Here is a 24,584-nt window from a genome sequence, read left to right as displayed (position 1 = left end):
TAATCAAGGGAAAAAGAACTCTACCTGTTTGCTTTCATGTTCCCACATTCAGACATAGTTTCCGGATTTAGGGGGGCTGTGAAAAGATGTCCCTTCCCCCTGAAACTATGGGCTATGTCTAAATGTAGGGAACATGGATGGATAATGTTCCTCTTTCCTCAATCAAAATATGAGCAACTAGCTACAACTTTGTGAACCAGTTTTAGGACCTCAATTAAAATATCATCATCAGAGTAAAAAACCTAGTACTTAGCAATATATACTGAGATGATTAGCACCGAAGACAAAAATGTTCTCTAAAACATTCCATATTAGAGCCTTTATTTACTGTTGCATCTATCATCTCCATATCATCAACTCCATTAAGACGTTCCTCTCTCACTTGGGGCGAGAAGCAGTCTCAGCAGGTCCAGCTTGTCTTATAGGCTTAAATTAGCAGACAAAACATAATAAGAACACAAATAATCATCATATTGCTATGAGTATCAGTAATCAAACAATAAGACAAAAAGCAGAAATGGAAAAGAAATTAAAAGTCTATGGAGAAGGACTAGATACATGATAATAAGCCTGTAGCTTCTCTTTCAAAGTTTCGTATTCTATTTTCACTTGTTCCAAAGCTTTCTTGCATCTGCAAACAATAGCATTCCAATTACCAATTTAGAGAGAGAGAGAGAGAGAGAGAGAGAGAGAGAGAGAGAGAGAGAGATCTTTTCTTTGGGTTTAAAGAATGAAAAAAGAAATTTTATAATCAAGGGTCTTTAATTATAGCGTCTCTATGCCTAGTGAAGCCTAGTGAAGTATAATGAACGATTTGCCACTTGACAGTTTCAATGGTCAAATTTTAGTTTAAAGTAAGAAGGAAAGTTGCCCAAACTCTTTTTTTTTTTTTTTTTTTTTTTTTAAATCAGAACCCTTTATTAATGAGGAACAAAGTTTCACAACAGTCCGCATACAATAGCTAGTTAATACAACGAGGGGGTGTGGGAATCTAAAAAAAAATTGAGTCCATGCGGCTGAGGAAGCAAAGTGGGCTGCAACAGAATTGGCTTCAAGAGAGTATGTCCGAATTGAATAGCTTCAAAAAAACGAGGGAGATGGTAGGAGTCTGAAATGATTGCCGCTATCCTCCATGGACAAGAAGAGGCCATTCTACAGAGAAGATTGATGACCAGAAGATTGTCACTCTCAATGATGATGCTAGAAATATTGCATTGAATTGCCATTATCAATGCTTGATGGATAGCCAAAGCTTTGGCAACCAAGGCATGATTATCTCCGATGCTGCAAGAAAATCCGTAGACAAAAAGAGCATTGGATTCCTTGCAAACACCCCCTATACCTGCTTTTCCTAGGTTACCATTACTAGCACCATCCACATTGAACTTGAGCCACTAGTAAGGTGGAGGAGTCAAAGAAACAAAGCAGGCCCTTTGAGGATGTGCTTCAAAGAAGAGGGGATGTACTCTCTGGCATCTGAAATGACACTCAACAAAACTTTTCGAGGGCTGAAGCTGCCCTGACGGTATACTTGTTCCTGTAAGCAATCCAGATGTGCCAAATGATACTACACCAAAGAGCAGTCTTGAGAAAAATATCTTTGTTGTTAAGGGATTGGATGCATATGAAACTGATGAAGCTTGCGATAAATGTTTGGTTCCTTAGTTGCAGAGTAATGACGTATATTGCAGTCTACCCATCCAGGTAACCCAATATACAGTTACCATAAAGTAGTAGTGTATTCTTGGTATGACAATATTTCACCAATCTTTCATATTCTGTATAGTTTCCTATATTGTACAAACCCTAGCCATACTAGGGCAACTCTTCTTCTCTATATAATGTAATATTATTTCCATTGAGAGACAGGCAATATAATACAATTTATTATGTCAATATGGTATCAAGAGCCTAAGGGTTCCCTTTCTCTTTTTTTTTTTGGTTCCCTGCTCCATCGAGCCTTCCTTAGCCCTCTGCGCCTCCCACTCTATATACCCTCTCTCTCTTGGCTACCAACCCCAATCCCTCTCTTCCCCTTTCCGCCACTTCCACTGCAGTGGCCACGTCTCCATCGCCTCCCTCTCTCTCTTCTCCTCATCACTTCCTTTTGCTTAAACTCACCCCTACCAATTCCTACTCTAAAATAAAAAGCAACTTGTTCCCTTCTTAAAAGGCCAGCGACTCTTTGGCTTTCTTGATGGCACCAACCCCTATCCTGAGCATGCCACTGCCGTAGCTACCTGGTCTCAACAGGACTCTCATCTTGTGAGTCTCATCGTCTCCTCTCTCACCGAAGCAATGATCCCTATTGTTCTTGACAAAGAGACCAGCCATGAAATCTGGACCATGCTTTAGGAAACCTATGGTTCAGCCTCTCTTGCACTTGCTTGATGTCTCTCCACTTGACTCTTTAGAACCTTCATCAACAAGTAGATGAATCCATCATAGACTTCCTTCAGCACACCAAAGCCAACACCCATGAACTGGCTATCGTAGGTAAACCCCTCACCACCCAAGATTTCAATCTTCATGTCCTATGTGGTCTCAAAGAGGATATGCAAGAGATTGTTCCCTCTCTTCTCACACAGACTATCATTCCCAACTACATGGAGCTCTATGGCCTTCTTATGAGCCATGAAAGCATGCGTGCCTTTTGCAAGCTAGGCCTCTCTGATGAGGTCTCCTCTCCTCCTACTGCTAATACCGTTCAACAGTCCTCTCCCTCCTCCAGTGATTCAGATCTTCCTCTGACCGTGGCTCTAACAGAGGTCACGGGGGGGATGGCAGGGGTCACGAACGTGGTCGCGGCAACTTTTTTAGCACCATATGCCATTGGATGAATCATGCTATAGCAACCTGCTACTATCATGCCTCAATGCCATCACCCCAGACCGTCCCAAACCCCTATTACAGCCAATACTGCCCTCCCTCTCAGACACCCTCAGTGCACTATGCCCATCCTAAACCCCCTATTACCAACCTCGTCCTACTCTCCTAATAATTCCCTGACTCGGTATCCCGATACTGGTGCCTCCCACCATATAACCCCTGACCTTCACTCCCTCTCAGCCTATGACACCTACACCGGTCAAGATCAACTTCATGTTGGCAATGGTAAGGGCATTCCCATTTCTCATATTGGTTCTACTACCCGCCCCTCTTCCTCTCCTTCATTTTCCTTTTGTCTTTCTAATGTTCTCTTTGTCCCATCTATCTCTAAACCTCTTCTTTTCGTTCAAAAATTTGCTCATGAGAATAATGTCTTTTTTGAATTCCGTGCTTCTCACTTTGTTGTCAAGGATCAGGTAACCAAGTCAATTCTTCTCTCCGGACTGAGTAACAATCATCTATACACCCTTCAGGCCCCTCTTCCTCCTTCTGTCAGTATTGTTGAATGGACATCGACGATGGTTGGCATCACTGCTTAGGGCATCCACATGAGCATCTCCTTCGACTAATGTTGTGTGATAATAATCTCCCGTGTCAGTCCACACGGTTGAGTTGTGTTTGTCAGGCTTGCCAACTTGGCAAAGCCAATAAGCTCTCTTTAGGTCCTTCTTCTTCAATTAGTTTATTTCCCTTGGATTTGGTTTATAGTGATGTATGGGCCCCCTGTGCCACTCCCTCCCTTGAAGATCATAAATATTTTATAATTTTTGTGGACAATTATTCCAAATTTATATGGTTTTACCCTACGGTTCAAAATTTTGAAGTTTTTAATATTTTTCTCATTTTCCAAGCCTTAGTTGAACGTCACTTCTCCTGTAAAATTAAATCCATTCAAACGGACTGGGGCGGTGAATATCGTTCACTACCATCCTTCTTCTCTAAAATTGGGATTTCCCACAGGATCTCATGTCCCCATAACAATGAACAACAAGGTTCTGTTGAGCAACATCACCATCATATAGTCGAAATCGGACTGTCCTTGCTCACCCATGCGTTTGTCCCTAAGCAATACTGGCGTTTTGGCTTCGATACTGTGGTTTACCTCATTAACTGCATGCCTTCCAAGGTCTCTAAACATGTCACTCCCTTCCAGCAAGTTTTTCATAAAAATCCCAATTATACTTTTCTTCATATATTTGGGTGTAAGTGTTTCCCCTACCTCTGTCCCTATAATCACCATAAGATGGACTATCATTCCACTCTGTGTGTTTTTCTTGGCTGTAGTCCCTCCCACATAGGGTACCGCTGCCTTGACTTGGCCACCAATCGTATGTACCTTGCTCATCAAGTCCATTTCGATGAGTCCATCTTTCCCTTTTCTCAATACTCAACTCCTGATCCTTCCACTCTCACCCCTCTATACTCTGTTCCTTGGGCTTCTGGTCCCATTTGGGTTACTCCCTTAGCACCTGCCAACCCACCCATTCCCTACTCTCCACCACCGCCCAAACCAACATCCCCCACCTGCAGCCCACCCTCACCCACTCAATCACACTCACCACCCCCTCTCTCACCCATACCTGTCACCTCTCCCTTGCACACCCTAGCCCACACACCTACACCGCTCACCTCCCCTAAAAATTGAACTCGCCCCTTATCCTCCATCTATGCCTCCGCCAACCCTCTGCACCGCACCACTCAACCTTCCCCCTCCTTCTCCCCCTACATGCCTCCAACTTCTCCCTCAATCCAACTCCCCACCCACAAGCCTCCTTTGCGTGCAACTTAGGCCTAGACCCAATGCTCTCACCGCCATCTCTCCTATCACCACTGAATCAACAATTTGATCCGTGGTAGAAATAAACTGAACAAAGAGCTTCGTATAAAATGTATAGCTGCCAAAGTGGATTGGATGAGAACTAATTTTCCAAGAAGGCTAAGAAACTACAACTTCTGATGTTGAAGCATTACTCTATCGATCAGATCCGAGGAATGAGATTTTGAAAGTTTACCATTGATAAATGGGATGCACAGCTACTTGTCAAGTGTATTAGTTAGGGTAATCTTGAAGAATTCCCTCAATTGTATCTTAGTAGCGGAATCTACATTTGGGCTACATTGAGCTCTAGTTTTGTTGATGTCGATGGTCTGACCTAAAAATTTGCAATAAGTTTCCATGACCTCATTGAGTGCTCGTGCTTCCGATAAAATAATTTTTCCAAAAAATATTAAGTCATCAACGAAAGCCATATGAGAAATTTTCTTCCCTTCTCTATTGATTTGTATGCCTTGTATTTGTCTCTCCTCTAGAGCAATGGCTAGCTATGTCAATAAAACTTCAATGCATAAGACGAATAGTTAGGAGGAAAAAAGGTCACCTTATCTGAGACCTCTGGAAGGCCTGAAGAAAGGAAGAGGGGATCCATTAAGGAGCATGCTTAGTTGAGTGTTCTCCAGACAGAACATGACTCGTTGCACCCAAGCATTATCAAATCCATACTTTATGAGGGTGGAACGCAAGAACTGCCACTCGAACCTGTCATAAGCCTTGTTCATGTCAATTTCGATGGAGAAGAAACCATTTCTGCCACGCCTAATGTTCTTAATTTTTTGATGAAGCTCATTGCAAATGAAAACGTTAATAAATCAGTTTTGATTAAAAGAGATAATCGAGAGATGATTTTATAAATGAAATTGCATAGGCTTATTAGCCTGTATTCTGAATTGAATGATGGATGATGGATGCTCCATCTTAGGGATCAAAGTTAAAAAAGTGTAGTTTATTTGCAAACTGAACACCCTATGTTCAGTTGCAAAAAATTTTCATGGTAGCAATAAATTTTTTGCTTATCATTGACCAAGACTTGTGATAGAAAAGACCAGGGGGACCATCCAGTCCAGAAGACTTATGTGCAAGCATAGAAAATACGGTTGATATGATTTCCTCATCGGTAGTCAGGTGGTTGATTCTGAAGTTGTCATCTTCTGATACTCTGCCTTTTTATGGGAATAAAGTAATTGTCTTCCAATCTTAGACTTTGAGTTTCATATAGCTCTTTGTAAAAATATATTATTGCCTTGCCAATATCACTCTTTTCACTCAAAATTAGACTATAGGGTGTGAATAAGTGAGTCCAATTCCAATCCCCAAATACAGTCCCAAAGTCTGACTTGGCAAGCTCTGTTGTACCTGTCCCTATTAGCACACAGTCATATGCACACTCAGCCTCTCATAGACATTTTCAAATATACATACCGATTCCACATTCCACGCAGTTCAATGTATACAATGTAAACAAAGGATACACCCACAAACACAGGGATTTTATGAGGTTCAAAATTATGCCTACATCCCCGGAGTAATGCTTGTGAAAGCTTCATACCTACTCAATATACTACTTTTGACTGTACCTACAGTCAGGAGCACCCACACCTAATTTTCTCAAGCCGCAACTAAGATGGTACACGCAGTGCCAGTACAACTATTCAGCACCCACTATAAGGGAGCAGTCACTCCTAATGCTTAGAACCCACTCAGCACTCAGTACAAAAATACAAATAAATTTAGGCTAATACACAGTGCCCTACAATCAAACCCTGCCTAGCATATACATCCACAAATAGCTAGCATGCATTCACTTCCATAGACAATATATGTACAAAATAAATCTCGGGTTTTGAGTTAGGGAATCTCACAACCAGATGTCTAAGATGATTTGAAAACTTCCACTGACCACTCTTGACCTCTCAAGGTGAACTTGGCTCTTCAAGTGTCCACTGACAAGCAAATTGTTTTTTTCCTTCACTCCCCTTGTCTTCTTGCTCATCAAAGCACCAGCAACCCTTTCTTCCTCTCTTCGTTTGGATTCAACTCACCATCAATAAGGCTCAACTACCTCACAAACCAACCTTTAATGGAGTTAGACCTACTCACTTTAAGCTTTAAACCTTAACACTTGGCAATCAATGGAGGGGAGAAACTTCTCTAAGAAATTTGCTGCTTTGCACTTCTCAAATTTCATATTTTTTGGTTCAAAAGGGTAGACGGCGAAATTTGTGAAATATGGCAACTTAAATGGACTCATTTGCCCTCGTGGTTAGAAATACGACCATTTCAATTTGGATCAACTAAGAGTATAAAAATGGAATCTTTCAACATGTACCATGGGTTGTGCTAACAGCACAGGCAAGGGCAATGGCACATTAATCTTGGTCGTAGATCAAGTATTAAAGTATGCCATAAATCTTGGCAGTAGGATGATATAACGGATCACAAACAGGGGCTATTGATTAGGAATCAATAAAGAGGCATGCTGACATAGGCATTATGCAAGTTGTTAGTGCCTGCATCAGCGCACCATGCGTTGTTGCATGCCCATTGGCTGTGGCAGTGCAAATCGCGATGGGCTGTCAGCTTCCTCATAAAGGCTGAACTTTCAATCATTAGATCTAGATCAAGAAGATCTGGTTGACCCAGATCTAAGGGATTGGAATCCCAACTCCTATTTGATGCATGTGCGAACCACAGTAGCCCTCTGTGATTCCATATATCGCCAGCCTATGAGAATTGATGCACTATGCCAATAAGATGAAGTGATGGAATCAACATTGCCTGGCCTTATAGCAAACCTTCAGCATCTATTGGATTGGAACCTCGCCTACGTGGCAAGATTTGGACCCTCCATTTAAGATCGCTAACTTTTCTTTAATACAAATAAGCCCATCTCTTCCATGTTTTTAGTGCTGAAGCTCCCCAGCAACTAAGACTTCGAAATAGCAGAAAACCCCCTTATTTTCCAAAATAATTTCTGAAAAATACTCCCATCACATAGAGCTTTTGGGGTTTTTCCAATTTGGAAATTAGAACTGGCTTTATGAAAACACGCATAACTTTTCATATAGTTTTCGATCGAGATGGAGTGCGTTAGAACCACAAATCGAGCTCTATAACTTTTCGAAAGACTCGATCGTCAGACTTAGTGATGTAAAAAGACCATATTGCCCTTGAATCTTTTGGATTATGCAAATTTCTCATATGGAATCGAAACACAACTGGATATTCTCGCAATGTTACGTGGAGAAATTTTTTTCCAAAAAATTCATCTTCAATGCCGAAACTTCCCCCGACTACCACATAAACTTATTTTGTATTGCAAATATCGTAACTTCTCAGAGTGAATCATTAAATAAGGTAAAATTGACATACAAGAGGATCAATGAATACAATCTTATGCAAGATTGACCGCCAAAATCAGAGAATCAGGGAGAAAATTTCACACTAAGCAAGAAAGCATAGTGTCACTTGATAGAATAACTTGCAAACCCAAGGTTTTCGGCTATGCATGCAGCGTCGAGGAACAAGTTTCTCAAACTCTGATACAAATTTTTATTAAATTACCAAAATACCATAAAATAGGGATGAATATAAAATACATAATTCCATATTTCGAATTTTGGCTACTTCCTCTGCTCGTTTTAAGCCGAAATTGTACCAATGAGATACTTGCCTGGTCCTCTATCACAGAGATGAACTCATGTACTACAATGTGGAAAATAGTAAAATGTTATACTTCACACAGGAAAGAAAACCCATTAAAAAAGGTGAAAACACGACAAATAAAGGCAAGAATTAACTAGTACTAATCTCACCAAATGTCTACCCATAATAATAATAATAATAATAATAAGTGACATAAGAAATAGGGAACGATTATTTGGGAAATACTCTTAAATGAACATGTTGTTCACATCATCTTAGAATCTTAGATTACTTACTATCAAACTAATTAGATATCTTCACTTGTTAATCTAAAGCTTTAACTAATTTAAACCTGCATACAACAATTCTTTTCTTCCCTAAAACATGTATTTAGTCTTTCCAACATGAAAATGACCTATTTTCTTCTTGTTCATTTGATTGACACCAAATTGTCCCAAACGTAAACAAATGCAGAAATGTCAAATTTGTGTTAGATTGCATGAGGCATGAGGCATTAAACCCAATTAGTCCTATATCTAATGAAAAGAGTAGAGGAAGAGGGGGGAATATAGAAAATTTACCCTTCTTCATTTCTTTCATAACAGCATTTGATGAACTCTTTGCTCTTGTTCTTCACCTTTGTTGCTCCAATGCTGTAATAATTCATTTTATTATTATAATTTGATAGCAAAAATATGACATAAAATAGAAATAACCTGATGAAACAAATGCTTAGAAATTGGCATTAATCCCTACCCATTTAGGAGACTAATTGATTCACCATAACTATTTGAATCCATAGGGTCAAAGTAGGTTAGTCAAATATTTAGAAAAAGATGAGAACACGGATGGAGGGTTCATGATCTACCCATTTTGGGGATAGGTTGGTTTTAGTTGGTGTTCTCATTTAAGCCAATTTCAAATAATATATATCTTGATCCAGCTTGATCATCCATCCTATAAAATCCTTATCAAAACTTTAAGAAAAAAAAATGATGCATTTCAAGTGAATAATACTTTTCAATCGAACAACTATTTCAAGAATTCCCCTGTTCCTATTTTAAAAGGAAAAGGGATCTAGATAATATGAAAATTTTTCCAACTTAATTTCAATATTCTATTCCGATGAACTAGCTCTTATTAGAATTATATAAGGATATTCTAATGAAGAGCAGCCTGGAGGCACGGAGCTCGTTTACTTATGTTTTCTTATATGAATCTCTTATGTCCAGCTAATGAAGATAATAAATGGATTTGGGATTGGATCTGTTTTCTATGAATGAAATAAAGATAGATCTAATTTCAAACTTTGGATGGATCTATTTCTCATATACTGTTAGGGTGTCAACTTGCCAGAGCTGTTTGGTTTGGTAGCGATTTGGCTCTTATTCCTCCAATTGATGAAATTCCCTCTCTATCTACTTGGATTCTTGGGTGGAAATTTTTTGCACATTTGGGGAAATAACTGCATAGAATTTTGATTACCTATCGTTCATTCATCTGCTGGTTCATCTGGTTGGCACGAAATGATTTCGTTCTTGGAAAGCGATCATGGCAACCAGAAGATGTTCTCTACTCTACCAAGTTTGATTTTAATGAGTACATGAATGCTCAAGATGTTTCTCCAGTGGACTCTCAATTTATGAGAGAGAATCATATTTTGAGATGTGGCCAAATAATCAACAATCGAATGAACTTACATCCAAATCAAAGACTTGGGACACAGTCACCAAATCAGTTCGGTTTTACAGGGATTCAGGGTCATATACATTCGCATCACAATGTTTCTTAGACAACACCACTGGCTGGTTTTATGAAAATTAGTTGTGATGCAAGTTGGATTCAAAACTCTACGAAGGGTGGATTGGGTTTTATTGTTCGTGGTTCGGATGGTCAGCCAACTCTTGCCCTATCAATTCCTGTTTCATTTGACGAACAAGTTGTTGGTGCGGCAATGGTTTTCTTGTCATCATTAATGGAGTCTATTTCTGAAGGCTATGAGAGACTGCTCATTGAGTCTGATAATAAAGGAGTGGTTTCTTTGCTGCAGAATGGAATTGAAGCATACCCATTAAAGATTCAGCCTATTTTAAAAGATATTTTATACTTATCTTCTAAGTTTGTATCTAGTGAATTTTCTTTTATTTCAATTATGTGTACAATAGTGTGGTCCAACTCCAATCTATGGTTACAGACACAGTGTGTTATGCTTGCTATGAGTTTGTACACGTTGATGCCAATGTTGAATGCAGTACTTTTTAGCTTTTCCTACAAAAATAAAATAATAAATAAAATATAAAAAAATGTAAAATCTGAGGGAAAATTGAAAACTACAATATTAACTAGATTTGGGTAGGTTTCGATTTACAAAACTGCCCAAAAAATCTCTCTCTCTTCGATAGATTTTGGACAATTTTACTCTTGAGTTCCCTACGTCCACCACCATCTCTTCCACTAACTCTGTAGCCTAATGGAACCTAAAGTCATTTCTTGTTCAAAGAGCTATCTATTACCTCTAACCGTTAGCCAATTTTTTATTCCGCAAAGAATCTGCAAGAACCTTAAGAACCTCGAGGTCTAAGCCTAAGTAGATACATGACTTACTCCCTACCATGGATTAGATGACTATATAATTTTGTTTTCCATGAAAATTGAATAAACCCACTGGGACTTGTAGGAGAGTGGGACACTATGGCCAAGTTCAATGAGAAGTATCGGGTTGTAGCTATAACATCATATAGATATTCTATATTTCTTTGTATGTTTTATTTCCATTGTTTAAATGATACGCTCTCGTATATATTTGCATCCATGTAATTGAATAAAACACAGTCTTTTACCAGCTTTATCATGGTTTCAGAGTCCTGATGGTTGATACACCACTTCAATTTTTGTGTACGCAACCCTAAGTCCTCTCAATGTGTGATGTTGTTATCTACAACTCACCATTCTACCTTGCTGTTCCTCGAACCATTCCTTTTTATCCCTCAACCTGTCATTTTTTTCATTTTCAGGTTATGATCTTCGGCACCCACTGCAACTTGCATGAACTTGTCTCTTGGTACCTAATTCTAGTACCCTTTATTCAGTTTTTATTAGTAGGAATAACATCCTTCAAGTGGTATCAGAGTTGTATGGTGATGCCAATGCGTCCTTGAATCACATGGAGAGTACTGTTCATGAATAGGATTTGGTACTATTCATGAACAGTACCCATTTTATGTTAAAGTAATTGGGTGGGGTTCGGTTCAATAGCGTCGATTACTGTTCACGGCACTGTTCATGAACAGTGCCATAAACTGTTCACGACACTGTTTATGAACAATGCCATTACTGTTCACGGCACTGTCATGAACAGTGCACGGTGCTGTTGCATGAGACTAATTATTGTTGTTCACGGTACTAATTCATGAACAGTACTCGACCCATATTATGTTAGCATGATCCGATTGATCAGATCGGCTTGAATGGGATGAATTGTATTAATTTTGATATTAATCCATATGATTCATGACCAATATTATACGGACAATTGCAAAATCTCCTTTATGTTATTTGCATAGGACTCACAAGTATTGAAAATATTTAAACTCTAATTGTAAATTAGAGTTTATTTGTTATACTTTACCCAAGGGCTTATTTTGTATAATGTAATTTAGGGTTTTGAGTTTGTGGCACCCTACTTTAAAAAAAATATATATATATATATATGTTTGGTTTAATAAACTAAACCCACTATGAAAGCCCATATCATAGGATTTAATTAAATAAACCCATTATGTAAGCCCATCTTTTCTTTGCTTAAGCCCATTAAAATGGCTATTGTATAAATAGAAAGAGAAATAAGAAACTAGAAACACTTTTCTCATTGTTTCTATTCTTAGTTATTTATTTCTAATTTTTTGAATATATTTCTCTTTATGCCTTATTTCTGATTCTATTCATAATAGAGATGGTTTCTTTGTATTCTCTTCTTAAATTTGTACATATTTCATGGATTATACATCTATTTCTACTTATGTTCTATATTACCAACTGAATTTCTATGTTTTTTAGAATACTTTTATGGTAGAAATAGATAGAAATAGATGTTGTCTATGTCTTTATGCATTATTTTAGAACACCTATGATGCTTAGATGACAATTTATGTTAAATTTAAATTGAAAGTGTACATATGATGCATTATTTTAGAACATCTATTTCTACTTGTGTTCTCAATTTTAAATGCGTTTGGGGCATCAATGATTATGTGATGAAGTTGAATGGGAGTATCCATAGGTACATATTTTTTTCTTGATCACAATAATTATATATGTTGGCATTAAACATAATCGTATCATATATTCAATTTAAATTTCAAATTTTAGGGTCTTATGATGATTGTTATATAACGGTCAAGATAGAATGGGAATATCCGCAAGTATACATTCTTGATTGACTGCGTTGATCTATATATGATAATTTAACAGTTAAATGGGATGGAAATATCCACAGGTATTCATCTTATTTGACCATTTTCATGACTTAAATATTTTACCCTAATGATGTCTTCCATCTAATGTAAAGTGAACCATTAACATGTTACCATCTCGATCCCATAGGATAGATTGTAATGATGCAATAGGTTTCTTTTCTAGAATTTTTATATTCTATTACTGAAACTCAAAGCATGATAATTGATATGCATGTATTATTTACTCTTATTCATAGATTCAACACCTATCTCTATTTCGAATAATGTGCCACTTCTGAATGGATCAAACTTTAATGACTGGCATGAAGAACTTATTTATTACCTTGCTGCCATGGATCATGATTGTGCCTTGCATAATGAGAAACCCACTGCTCTTACTGATGAGAGCACTGATGATGAGGTTACATGACATAATTGGTGGGAGCATTCCAATCGTCTTTGCCTTTTAGATATCAAGAAGACGATTAGCAAGACTATCAAAAGCTCCATACCAACTTCTGAAAATACAAAGGAATACCTAATCAATGTAGAGAACCGTTTTGCTACTGCTAATAAATCTTTGACTGAGATTTTGATGACCAAACTAGTAACAATGAAGTATACTGGTATTAATGGGATAGGGGACCATATCTCTGAAATGGCAAGTATCTGTGCACAACGAAAACCCCTCGAATTGATAATGAATGAAGGTTGTCTTGTCCAAATCATTCTAACTTCACTTCCTCCTCGTTTTGGATCATTCAAGATCCACTATAATACAAATAAAGATAAATTGACTCTGAATGAACTTCAGAGTATGTGCGTCCAAGAGGAAAGGAGATTGAATGACGAGGGAGGCCAAGTGGTCAATTTTGTATCCAATCAAAATAAAAGGAAGAGAGAAAATTTTAAAAAGAACAATGCATCAAAGAAAGCCTCCAATCCAAAGTCTGATGACAAGGAAAAGAAAACTGACAAGGTGAAGTGTTTCTTCTGTAAGAAAGTAGGACACCTTTAGAAAGACTGTCAGAAACGTAAGACTTGGTTCGAAAAGAAGGGTAATGATTCTATCCTAGTATGTTTCCAAACCAATCTTATTGATGTTCCTTGTAATACTTTGTGGATTGATTCAGGAGCAATTGTTCATATTTCTAATTCTATGTAGGGCTTTCTTACAACCCAGAAACCAAATCAATGTAAGAGTGTCATCTATATGGGAAATCAGCAAGAGTGAAGTTCAATCCATCGGCACTTATAGACTCATTTTAGACACCGGATTTTACTTGGACCTTATGGATACTCTTTATGTTCCTTTTATTTCTAGAAATTTAGTTTCATTATCGAGACTTGATTGTGAAGGTTTTAAGTTTACTTTTGGTGATAAGATTGTAAATAGACACCAATCTAGTTTGTACTGGATATTTATGTGATAGTCTTTATAAAATTAATTTGGATTCTAATTTTTCTAAATCCATTCTTGCACTGCATGTGAATGTTGGATCAAAGCTTAAATCTAACAATGATGATTCCTCATCCCTATGGCATATAAACGTTTAGATCATATTTCTAGACCTAGAATTGAGAGGTTAGTGAAGCATCAAATATTGTCAAATCTAGACTTCACTGACTTCACCACTTGTATAGATTGCATCAAAGGTAAGCAATCTAAGATAAATAAAGTTGCTACCAAAAGGACCAATTCACTTATGGAATTGATACACACTGACATTTGTGACCATTTTGATCCTTGTATAACTGGTGAAAAATATTTTATCACCTTCATTGATGATTACTCCCGATACTGTTATGTCTACTTATTAAAAGAAAAATCTGATGCTTTAAATGCTTTTAAAGTGTTCTATGGTGAAGTCAAAAATAAGTTAGACAGAAATATTAAAACTATGAGATCTGATAAAGGGGGTAAATATTATGATAGACATACTGATGTAGGGCAAAGTGAATGACCATTTTCCCGATTCCTTAAGTTGAAGGGTATAACCCCCGAATACACAACTCCCGTACACCTGAACAAAATGGGGTTGCAGAAAGACGCAATCATACCATCATAGATATGGTACGTAGCATGATGAGCAACTCCTCATTGCCTGAATTCTTGTGGAGCGAAGCATTAAAAATAGCTGTGTATATCTTGAACCGGGTTCCTAGTAAGTCAGTTCCTAAAACTCCTTACGAGTTATAGAATTGAAGGAAACCTAGTTTAGGACATTTACATGTATGGGGTTGTCCTGCTGAAGCTAGATTGTATAATCCACATGAAAAGAAAACTTGACCCTAAAACCATAAGTTGTTACTTTATTGGTTATTGTCAGTGGTCAAAGGGTTACAGGTTTTATGCACTAACATACAGTACTAGAATTGTGAAAACTCGAACTGCTAGATTCTTAGAGGATGGTAACATTAGTGGGAGTGAGAAACCACGTAATGTGGTATTTGAAAAACATCAAATTTCTTTACCGACTTATGTACATCATAATAACATTGTTGTTACACGGGTGACTGTTCATAATGATCTAGTGGAACAACAAACTATAGAAGATGTACATATTCATTATGATGATGTTGTCTCACAGGTAACTATTGAAAATGATCCTATGGAACAATAAACTATTGAAGATGTATCACTCCATGATATAGTTACCACCAATAATACTATGAATGTTTCTCAACTAGAAATTCAAGGAAGACCTTAGAGGGTTCGAAGGTTTGCTATTCCTGATGACTATATAGTATATCTCCAAGAATCAGAGTTTGATATTGGAATCAAGAATGACCCATTAACCTTTTCACAGGCCATAAACAATAATGATTCTCTTAAATGGGTAGATGCCATGAAAGATGAGATGGAGTTCATGAGTGACAATGATGTCTGGGATCTCGTTCAATTGACAACGGGATTTAAGGCGATTGGATGTAAATGGGTATTTAAAACCAAACCCGACTCGAAGGATAATATTGAGAGACATAAAGCTAGACTAGTTGCAAACGGATTCACTCAGAAAGAAGGCATTGATTACCATGAAACCTTCTCTCCTGTCTCTAAAAAGGATTCTCTGAGAATCATATTGGTATTAGTAGCTCATTATGATCTAGAGCTTCACCAAATGGATGTGAAACTGCATTCTTAAATGGGGATTTAGATGAGGAAGTCTACATGAACCCACCTGAGGGATTTAGTGATCAAGGAAAAGAAAATCTAGTGTGCAAACTTAAGAAATCCATATACGGACTTAAACAAGCTTCCAGACAGTGGTATATTAAATTTAACCATATTATTATTTATTTCGGATTTGTTGAGAACACCTTTAATAGGTGTATATATCTGAAACTTCGTGGGAGTAAATTTATATTTCATGTCTTATATGTGGATGATATTTTACTTGCTAGTAATGATTTTGGTTTGTTGAGTGATACAAAGACCTTTCTTTCTAAGAACTTTGAAATGAAAGATATGGGTTTAGCTTCTTTCGTTATCGACAGTGAGATATTTATTGATAGATCTCGTCGGATACTTGGACTATCACAGAAAACCTATATTAACAAAGTTTTGAAAAGATATGGCATGATAAATTGTAAATCAGGTGTTTCCCCCATTATCAAATGAGATAAGTTCAGTCTAAATCAATGCTTAAAGAATGATCTGAAAAAAGCACAAATGAAGGATATTCCCTATTCTTCTGCAGTAGGGAGTCTTATGTATGCAATGACTTGTACTCATCCAAACATCAGTTTTGCTATTGGTATGTTAGGCAGATATGTGAGTAATCCTAGCATGGATCATTGGGTTGCAGCAAAGAAGGTGATGAAGTATTTAAAGGGGACTAGGGAGTACATGCTTACTTACATAGCATCTGATCGGCTAGAAGTGATGGGATATTCAGACTCTGATTATGCAGGATGCCTCGACAGTAGGAAATCTACATCAGGATACATCTTTCTACTTGCTGGTGGGGCGATTTCTTGGAAGTCCAAGTAACAGACTTGTGTCTCTACTTCTATTATGGAAGCAGAGTTTGTGGCATGCTTTGAGGCCACATCTATGGCAATTTGGTTACGAAACTTTATCTCAGGACTTCGGGTTGTCGATACTATTTCGAAGCCACTGAGAATGTATTGTGACAATGTTGCTGTCGTATATTACTCCAAGAATGATAAGCATTCAAGTAGAATGAAGCATATTGGAGTAAAATATAATTTTGTGAAGGAATCAATTCAGAAACAAGAAGTGTCTATTATACATATCAAGACAAGTCTGATGATTGCTAATCCTATGACCAAGGCATTAGCACCTAAACACTTTACAAGTCTTGTAATGGATATGGGTTTATATAAAGTTTGATGTAATGGTCATATTATGATAGACATTTTTACTTATTTATTTAAATGATCATGATATTTGTTGTTTCTGAATATTTCTCACTTTATTATTGTGTGTACACATTTTATTTAATATATGTGAGATATTATGTTGAACCATTTAGTTATAGACTTTTCTAGTTTATTTCCTACTTTTGCACCTGGTTGGATGAAGTTATTAGTGTTGTGACTATGGAAGGGAGTATGTCGTTATATGATGTATAACTGTCATAATCCACATTAGTAGTTTTGTTCAAATATGGTATTATGATTGTGACAACATAAATTTGATGGATTTACTTTCAAATACTGCAGTATGATGTTAGAATCCAAATTATGTTTGAGATTATAATTATGTGGTCATATGGTTCAAGTGAGAGATTGTAAGAATATTCTCTATTATTGTCTCATATACCAATTAGGTAATTGACCGATACTAATTTTATAAAATTGGATTCCAAATAGGAAACTCACTCCTCGTCAAATTAGGAAAAAGAATCCTACCATATTTGCATACCTTGATAGGAGGGTGCAAAACTTTATTTAATAGGACTCTAGGTCTTCCTCCTACCCTAGCGTCAATCTTATTATTGGTTCCATCACCAAGAGAGCATTAAGGGGAGCTAGTGGGAGAAACCTAGAGGATCCATTGTGTTCGTGATTGGGATTGCAGGAATAAAGGTACAGGAAGAATATAATGGCGGCAAATTCTTCACAGTCGATGGTGAACGGTATGCATCGATCCTTATAGTTTAATTTTATGATTCAATGATTATATGGCAAGATCCTATCTATTGTTATTAGTAGGAATAACATCGTTCACAACGTTCATGTTCTAAGAGCTTACCGGTACTTATCCCATGTATATCATTCATTATCCCAAGCTTGCTCGTCATCGACACACTCAGTTGCAAGGTACACATCTTGTTTCTCCATGATCTTCTCCATTTTGTTCTTGTTTTTTGTGTGGATCTAGTTAGGGTTTTAGATTGAAACCTTAAACAGTCTTACAAGTGGTATCAAAGTGGGACCACATGGGACAAGAATTGATTGTGACTGCATTATCCCCTTATTTTGGTAATGACTATCCCATTTAAAAATAAATAAAATTGAGTATAGGCATCGAGTTGTTTTGAATCTAAATCCAATATTTTCATAAATGTTTTCATCAACACTACCATTAGTGGTTGCATGATCGTGTCTTAGTTCTATCTGATTTTGGTTTAAAATCGAGTTTTTACGAAGAGAGATTTTGGGGTTTGAGAAGTAATTGGGTTTCTAAATATAAGATATAAATCAATTTTTACCAACAACAGTCGTCGGAAACATAGTTGCCAAAGTATGGCAAAAAATCGCCAGGGTCAAGGTGACCTGGCCAACCTATATTGACCTCACTCTTTTCGGTGGCAGCCACCGTTGGACCCTTCTTTAGGGTATTCTTCCTCTACTTGCCGATTTGGGAAACGTTAGGGATGGGGACTTAATGGGAATTCTTTGAATATATTATTTGTTGTTTTTTGAAAAAGATCTGAACATGCAAAGGGTGATAATGTTTGAGAATTAACTGATTTGGTTTCTATTTTTAAAAATCCCCTTAAGAGTTGGATTGGTTTCTAGTTTTTGAAACCACTCAAAAAATAATATTTATTTTTCTTATATAGAAGCATTATATATATATATATTTAATGTTTTAAAAGGGTTGGAATCAAACCAAGGCTAAATAGGTTCAATTCAGACTGTTACTGCTGAAATCCCCTACGATCTAATCCTGCACAAGCACAGAAGGCAGAGGCCCAGAGGTATCTCCGGGATTAGTCCTCTGATGCGTAAGTTAGTAACCGATAGAACAGTGTATTCATAGGAGTAATGGTGGGTGTCGGCGTACCTCCTCTAGGTCCCTTTTCGGTTACCTCTTATAGGGTTGCTGGGCCTAGGGTTTCGAAAACCCCCTTATGGAATCTTCCCCTCACATGGTTTGGAGCCTTACCCCTTCAGGAACCTTCCTTTCACATGGTTTGGAGCCTTGCCCCTTCGGGAACCTTCCCTTCATGTGGTTTTGAGCCTTGCGGCCTCTATTGGATGGGTGACACGCATCCCTCCCTCGGTTTCCACTTGTCCTCGCTTTATTCGGTGACAAATTCTACTGTATCAGCAGCCCCCTTACTTCCATTAGGAGGCTCATTCAGTGGGAGTAACCATCTAATTTATCTTGAGTGTCCCCTCGGTCTTTGATTTTGGTGTTCGTCTGAAAAATATAGCCTTCGGTTGGTTATGTTTGGTTCTGGCCTAAGACACCAACCGAGGTTCCGACCTTCAGTCAAGTTCACTCAGTTTTGGCACGAGCTCCTAACTGAGATTGTGACCTTTGGTCAGGTTCACTCGGCCTTGGCATGAGACCACCACCAAGGTAGTGACCTTCGGTCAGGTCCACTCGGCCTTCGCCTGAGCCCCTTACCGAGATAGTGACCTTCGGTCAGATCCACTTGGCCTTTTCCTGAGCCCCTTACCGAGGTACTGACCTTCGATCAGGTCCACTCAGCCTTTGCCTAAGCCCCTACCGAGGTTGTGACTTTCGGTTAGGTCTACTCGGCCTTTGTCTGAGCCCCCTACCGAGGTAGTGACCTTCAATTAGGTCCACTCAGCTTTTGCCTGAGCCCCCTATCGAGGTTGTGACCTTCGGTTAGGTCCACTCGGCCTTCGCCTGAGCCCCTACCGAGGTAGTGACCTTCAGTCAGGTTCCACTCGGCCTTTACCTGAGCCCCCTACCAAGGTATTGACCTTCGGTCAGGTCCACTCAGCCTTCGCCTAATCCCCTACCGAGGTTGTGACCTTCGGTCAGGTCTACTCGGCCTTTATCTGAGCCCCCTACCAAGGTAGTGACCTTCAGTCAGGTCCACTCGGCTTTTTCCTGAGCCCCCTATCGAGGTTGTGACCTTCGGTCAGGTCCACTCGGCCTTTTCCTGAGCCCCCTACCGATATTGTGACCTTTGGTTAGGTCCACTCGGCCTTTGCCTGAGCCCCCTACTGAGGTAGTGACCTTCAGTTAGGTCCACTCGACCTTCGCCTGAGCCCCTTATCGAGGTAGTGAGACCTTCGGTCAAATCCACTCGGCCTTTGCTTGAGCTCCCTACCGAGGTAATGACCATCGATCAGGTCCACTCAGCCTTCGCCTAAGCCCCTACCAAGGTTGTGACCTATGGTCAGGTCTACTAGGCCTTTGTCTGAGCCCCCTACCAAGGTTGTGACCTTCGGTCAGGTCCACCTGGCCTTCGCCTAAGCCCCCTACCGAGGTTGTGACCTTCGGTCAGGTCCACTCGGCCTTTGCTTGAACCCCTACTGAGGTAGTGACCTTCGCTCAGGTCCACTCGGCCTTTACTTGAGCCCCCTACCGAGGTACTGACCTTCGGTTAGGTCCACTCAGCCTTCGCCTAAGCCCCTACCGAGGTTGTGACCTTCGGTCAGGTCCACTTGGCTTTTGCCTGAGCCCTACCAAGGTTGTGACCTTCGATCAGGTCTACTCGGCCTTTACCTGAGCCCCCTACTAAGATTTTAACCTTCTGTCAGGTCCTCTCGGCCTTCGTACGAGATCCCAACTGAGATTGTGACCTTCGATCAGGTCCACTCGGCCTTGGCACGAGATCCCAACCAAAGTTATTGCCTTCGGTTAGGTCAGTGCAAGTCCAGGAACGGTGATACGCTCATGCGCTTTGCTAGAGTGTACTTCGGGAATCACGCATTGATGACGTGTACTGCATTTAATGATGCTAAGGAGTCGTATCGATGCACTGTTGCCTACAAATAGTGTCACTCTCTCATTTTGTCTTCTACTCATTTCTCTGACCATTCGTCCTTCGTCCTTAACTTTCTCTAACTTTCGGTTCGGCCAGTCATTCAGAAGTAAGTCATGTCTAGCTCTTTAGGTAGTGGCCCCTCGTCATCCGAGGGTGCAGTCTCTAGGCATCGTAGTGCCTGAGCCCTACCAAGGTTGTGTGACCTTCGATCAGGTCTACTTGGCCTTTGCCTGAGCCCCCTACCGAGATTGTGACCTTCTGTCAGGTCCACTCGGCCTTTGCACGAGATCCCAACCGAGATTGTGACCTTTGGTCAAGTCCACTTGGCCTTGGCACGAGATCCCAACCGAAGTTATTGCCTTCGGTTAGGTCAGTGCGAGTCCAAGAAAGGTGATACGCTCGTGCGCTTTGCTAGAGTGTACTTCGGGAATCACGCATTGATGACGTGTACTGCATTTAATGATGCTAGGGAGTCGTATCAACACACTGTTGCCTACAAATGGTGTCACTCTCTCATTTTGTCTTCTACTCATTTCTCTGACCATTCGTCCTTCGTCCTTGACTTCCTCTGACTTTCGGTTCGGCCAGTCATTTAGAAGTAAGTCATGTCTAGCTCTTTAGGTAGTGGCCGCTCGTCATCCGAGGGTGCAGTCTCTAGGTGTCTTAGTCCCTGTCAGGTCCGAGGGATGTCCTCGGACTCGTCCTCCACATCCACATCTTCGGATATCTCCTCGTCCTCTACCACCAGTGACATGAGCGGTGAAGGTATTAGGGAGGGGCTTCTCGACTCCAGGGCCCAGGAAAACGAGTCCCTGGAGGTCAAAGCCCAGAATATAGTTTCGACCATAACCGAAGAGGAGTTGACAGAGCTCCGTGTGTTATGTGGCATACCAAACGAGTTCGTCCTTCGAGTACCAAGGCCCGAAGATAGAGCATGCTACCGAAATCCTGAGGAGCTTTACTTCTATCGGGATGCCTTCAAGGCTGGACTTCGACTCCCCCTTCACCCTTTCTTCAGTCAGGTGTTCTGGCACTATGGCATCTCTCCAGCCCAACTAACCCCGAATGGGTGGCGGCAAGTCCTAAGTTTCATTGTCTTCTTTTCTTGGATGGGAAGACCTCTCTCCCTTCCACTTTTCCTCAACTATTTGTCTCTCGGTTCCACTAAGGGGGACTCGGGCTGGTACTACTTCTGCCCTAGGAAAAACCTCCGATTTCTAAACCGATACCCAACCTCGATACACGGTTGGAAGTTGAAGTTCTTTTTCGTGAGGGTGTCCAAAGGGTTCCCCTTCGGTAATACTTGGGACATCCCATACCTGAAGGACGTGAACTCTGCCCCTACCCTCTTTGGGACAGATGTAGAGTCACTGTCGATGGCTAAGGACAAGACCCTCTGTTAGCCTATCGAGTCCAGTAGCCTCCAGTTAGATGCCTTCCTGTTCTAGTTCGGGCTTAGCCCGGGTGAGTCCTAGGTTTGCAACTGCTTTTGTTTTGGATTTACCGTTCTTGTACTGATCTTTATCCTCTTTTCTGCAGTGTAAATTTTGAGAGTAGAAGCAAGGGCAACCGCTGCCAAGAAGCAGGCCCAACTGAAGGAGGCCAGGGCCCGAGACGCTCAGCAGAAGCAACCGAAAGGCAAGAAAAGAGGGGCTTCGACTTCCCAAACCCTCCCAAGGAAGAAGCCTAGATCCGAACACCCTACCGTCGAGGCAGTTCAGGCGCTTGAGGCCCCATGTCACGGTGCATCTCCTCCGAGGGCCTCTTCCCCTCATGTCGACTTCCGAAGTCCGAGGGTAGTCATTCTTAGGCCGAAGTTGAGTTCGTCCCTCGGTGGTCCATTAAGGAGGGTGAGACACTGACCATCAAGCGGGTCGCTAGAGAGCTTGTCCAGAAGGGAGCCTGCCAAGAGACGCGGCTAAGGCCCAAAGCCAAGGGACTGAGGCAATGATAACAAGCACTTGCGTGTTTATAGCACCGGTAATATTTGGTCTTCGGCCTTTAGAAATTTTTTCCTTTTTTTTTTTTTAACTGTTGATCTCTTTCAGGCTCAGAACCAAGTCGGCCAGCTAACTATCTGGGCCGAAGCCCAGGCCAGGGACCTCAAGGAGTTTGAACGTGAAAAGTCAACCCTTGACAAGGAGTGCACAGTCCTCCTTGAGAAAGTGGAGCATCTGGAGGCCGACATCCTCTGCACACAGTAGGAGAGCGATCAGAAGCTCCGAGAACTAGAGGTGCAGATGGTCACGAAGTTGAGGGAGGCCGAAACCCAAGCCATCGACAGCTACAAGTCCACTAAGGACTTTAGGGAGGTCGTAAAGCATGCCATCGCCCCCGGATTCATCATGGGCACCACCGATGTTCGAGACTAGGTCCTTGAACATCATCCCGAGGTGTCCTTCGAGGGGAGTGGCCTTATCTTAGAGGACAGCGGTAGTGAGGGAGAGGGGGACCATGCTTCTCGTTAGGTCCCTCTTACCCCTGGGAGAGGAGACTCCGATGCAGACGCTGTCGACAATGTCGGGGATGAGGCCATCGCTCCAGTAGACAGTCCATGAGGCCACATTGTAACTTAGTCCTAAGTTTTTTTTTGTAATTTTGGCCTTTGGGCTTCATGTAATTTTGGCATTCGGGCTTTATATAATTTTGGCCTTTGGGCTTTATGTAATTTTGGCCTTCGGGCTTCATGAATGAAATACTCCCTCTTTTTTATGTTGTCTTCCCGACTTGCCTCTTTTTTTTTCTTTTTCTGCAATCTCAAAGACCGATTCCGAATCCAAAGGGATTTTCTAGATCTCTGGCCTATAGGTAAGGTATGAAGGTCGAAGCTCTTATTCAAGTCCTTTTTTATGATCCTGAAAATCGATATTGAATCCGATGGGGTGTTCCAGCTTTTCGGCCTACGGGTGGCGGTATGAAGGCCGAAGCTCTTATTTGAGTGGCTGTGGGAGCTAACCTTTTTCTCAAGGTTTGGTCCTATTGAGCCAATGGTCTGATGGTGGGGAATAAAGGCTGAGGCACCCACGAACCTCGGGTGTCTTCCCCCACCGTAGGTGCTTCCTTCATAACACCTACCTGTTGTCGGCTCCCAACTAGGGTCCTATCTAAGTTGTCTAGTTAGGTCTGCTCTGCCTTGGCCTGAGCTCCCAACCAAGCTTATTCTTTCAATCATGTTTTCTTGGCTTTGACCCAAGCGCCCGACCGAAGGGAGTGCCTTATATTTGTAACCATCGGGAAGCCATTGTTGTAAACCAGCTCATATATTTACGAGATGAAAATTCTTCGAAGTGTTTTGGATGGAGAGCTGCAACTTGGAAGTGCTTAGGAAAAAATACGAAATGTAAATGTAAATGTTCTATTGGTAGAATTTCTCAAGTTCTTCGAGTTCCATGATCGGGGTACCTTTTCTCCCCCCCGTAGTCTCCAGGTGATAGGACCCTGGTCGTATTATCCTTAAGACTCTATAAGGACCTTCCCAATTTGGAGCCAGGTTTCTTTGATGCCTTGGGTCTGATACTTCTGCCCTTCTGAGGACGAGGTCACCCATTCTGAACTCGTTCTTCCAGACTTTGGAGTTGTAGTGCTTCGTAACCCTCT

The 24,584-nt window shown here is 40.3% G+C and overlaps 1 protein-coding gene across 4 annotated transcripts in view; it reads right to left on the bottom strand.

The window, feature by feature from the left end:
- Positions 1-200: 200 nt before the first annotated feature.
- Positions 201-24,584, bottom strand: part of LOC122066697 (pseudo histidine-containing phosphotransfer protein 5-like) — a 48,028-nt gene continuing 23,644 nt past the window's right edge. Inside the window, exons 5-7 of one of the 4 annotated variants that reach the window (XM_042630541.1) lie at positions 8,950-9,021; positions 559-631; positions 201-426 (exon numbers count right to left, since the gene is read on the bottom strand). In XM_042630541.1, coding sequence (XP_042486475.1) covers positions 379-426; positions 559-631; positions 8,950-9,021 — 193 coding nt within the window. In that variant the 3' untranslated portion in view covers positions 201-378. Of the gene's footprint in view, positions 427-558; positions 632-5,267; positions 5,426-8,949; positions 9,022-24,584 lie in introns of those variants that run through there. The other 3 variants (XM_042630542.1, XM_042630540.1, XM_042630539.1) reach the window with 3 other exon arrangements.

Source organism: Macadamia integrifolia, unplaced genomic scaffold (genome assembly GCF_013358625.1).
Source record: "Macadamia integrifolia cultivar HAES 741 unplaced genomic scaffold, SCU_Mint_v3 scaffold2533, whole genome shotgun sequence".
In the NCBI taxonomy this organism is placed as follows: Eukaryota; Viridiplantae; Streptophyta; class Magnoliopsida; order Proteales; family Proteaceae; genus Macadamia; species Macadamia integrifolia.
Note: the sequence above shows the minus strand (reverse complement) of the source record. Positions and strands in the feature narration are given on the sequence as shown.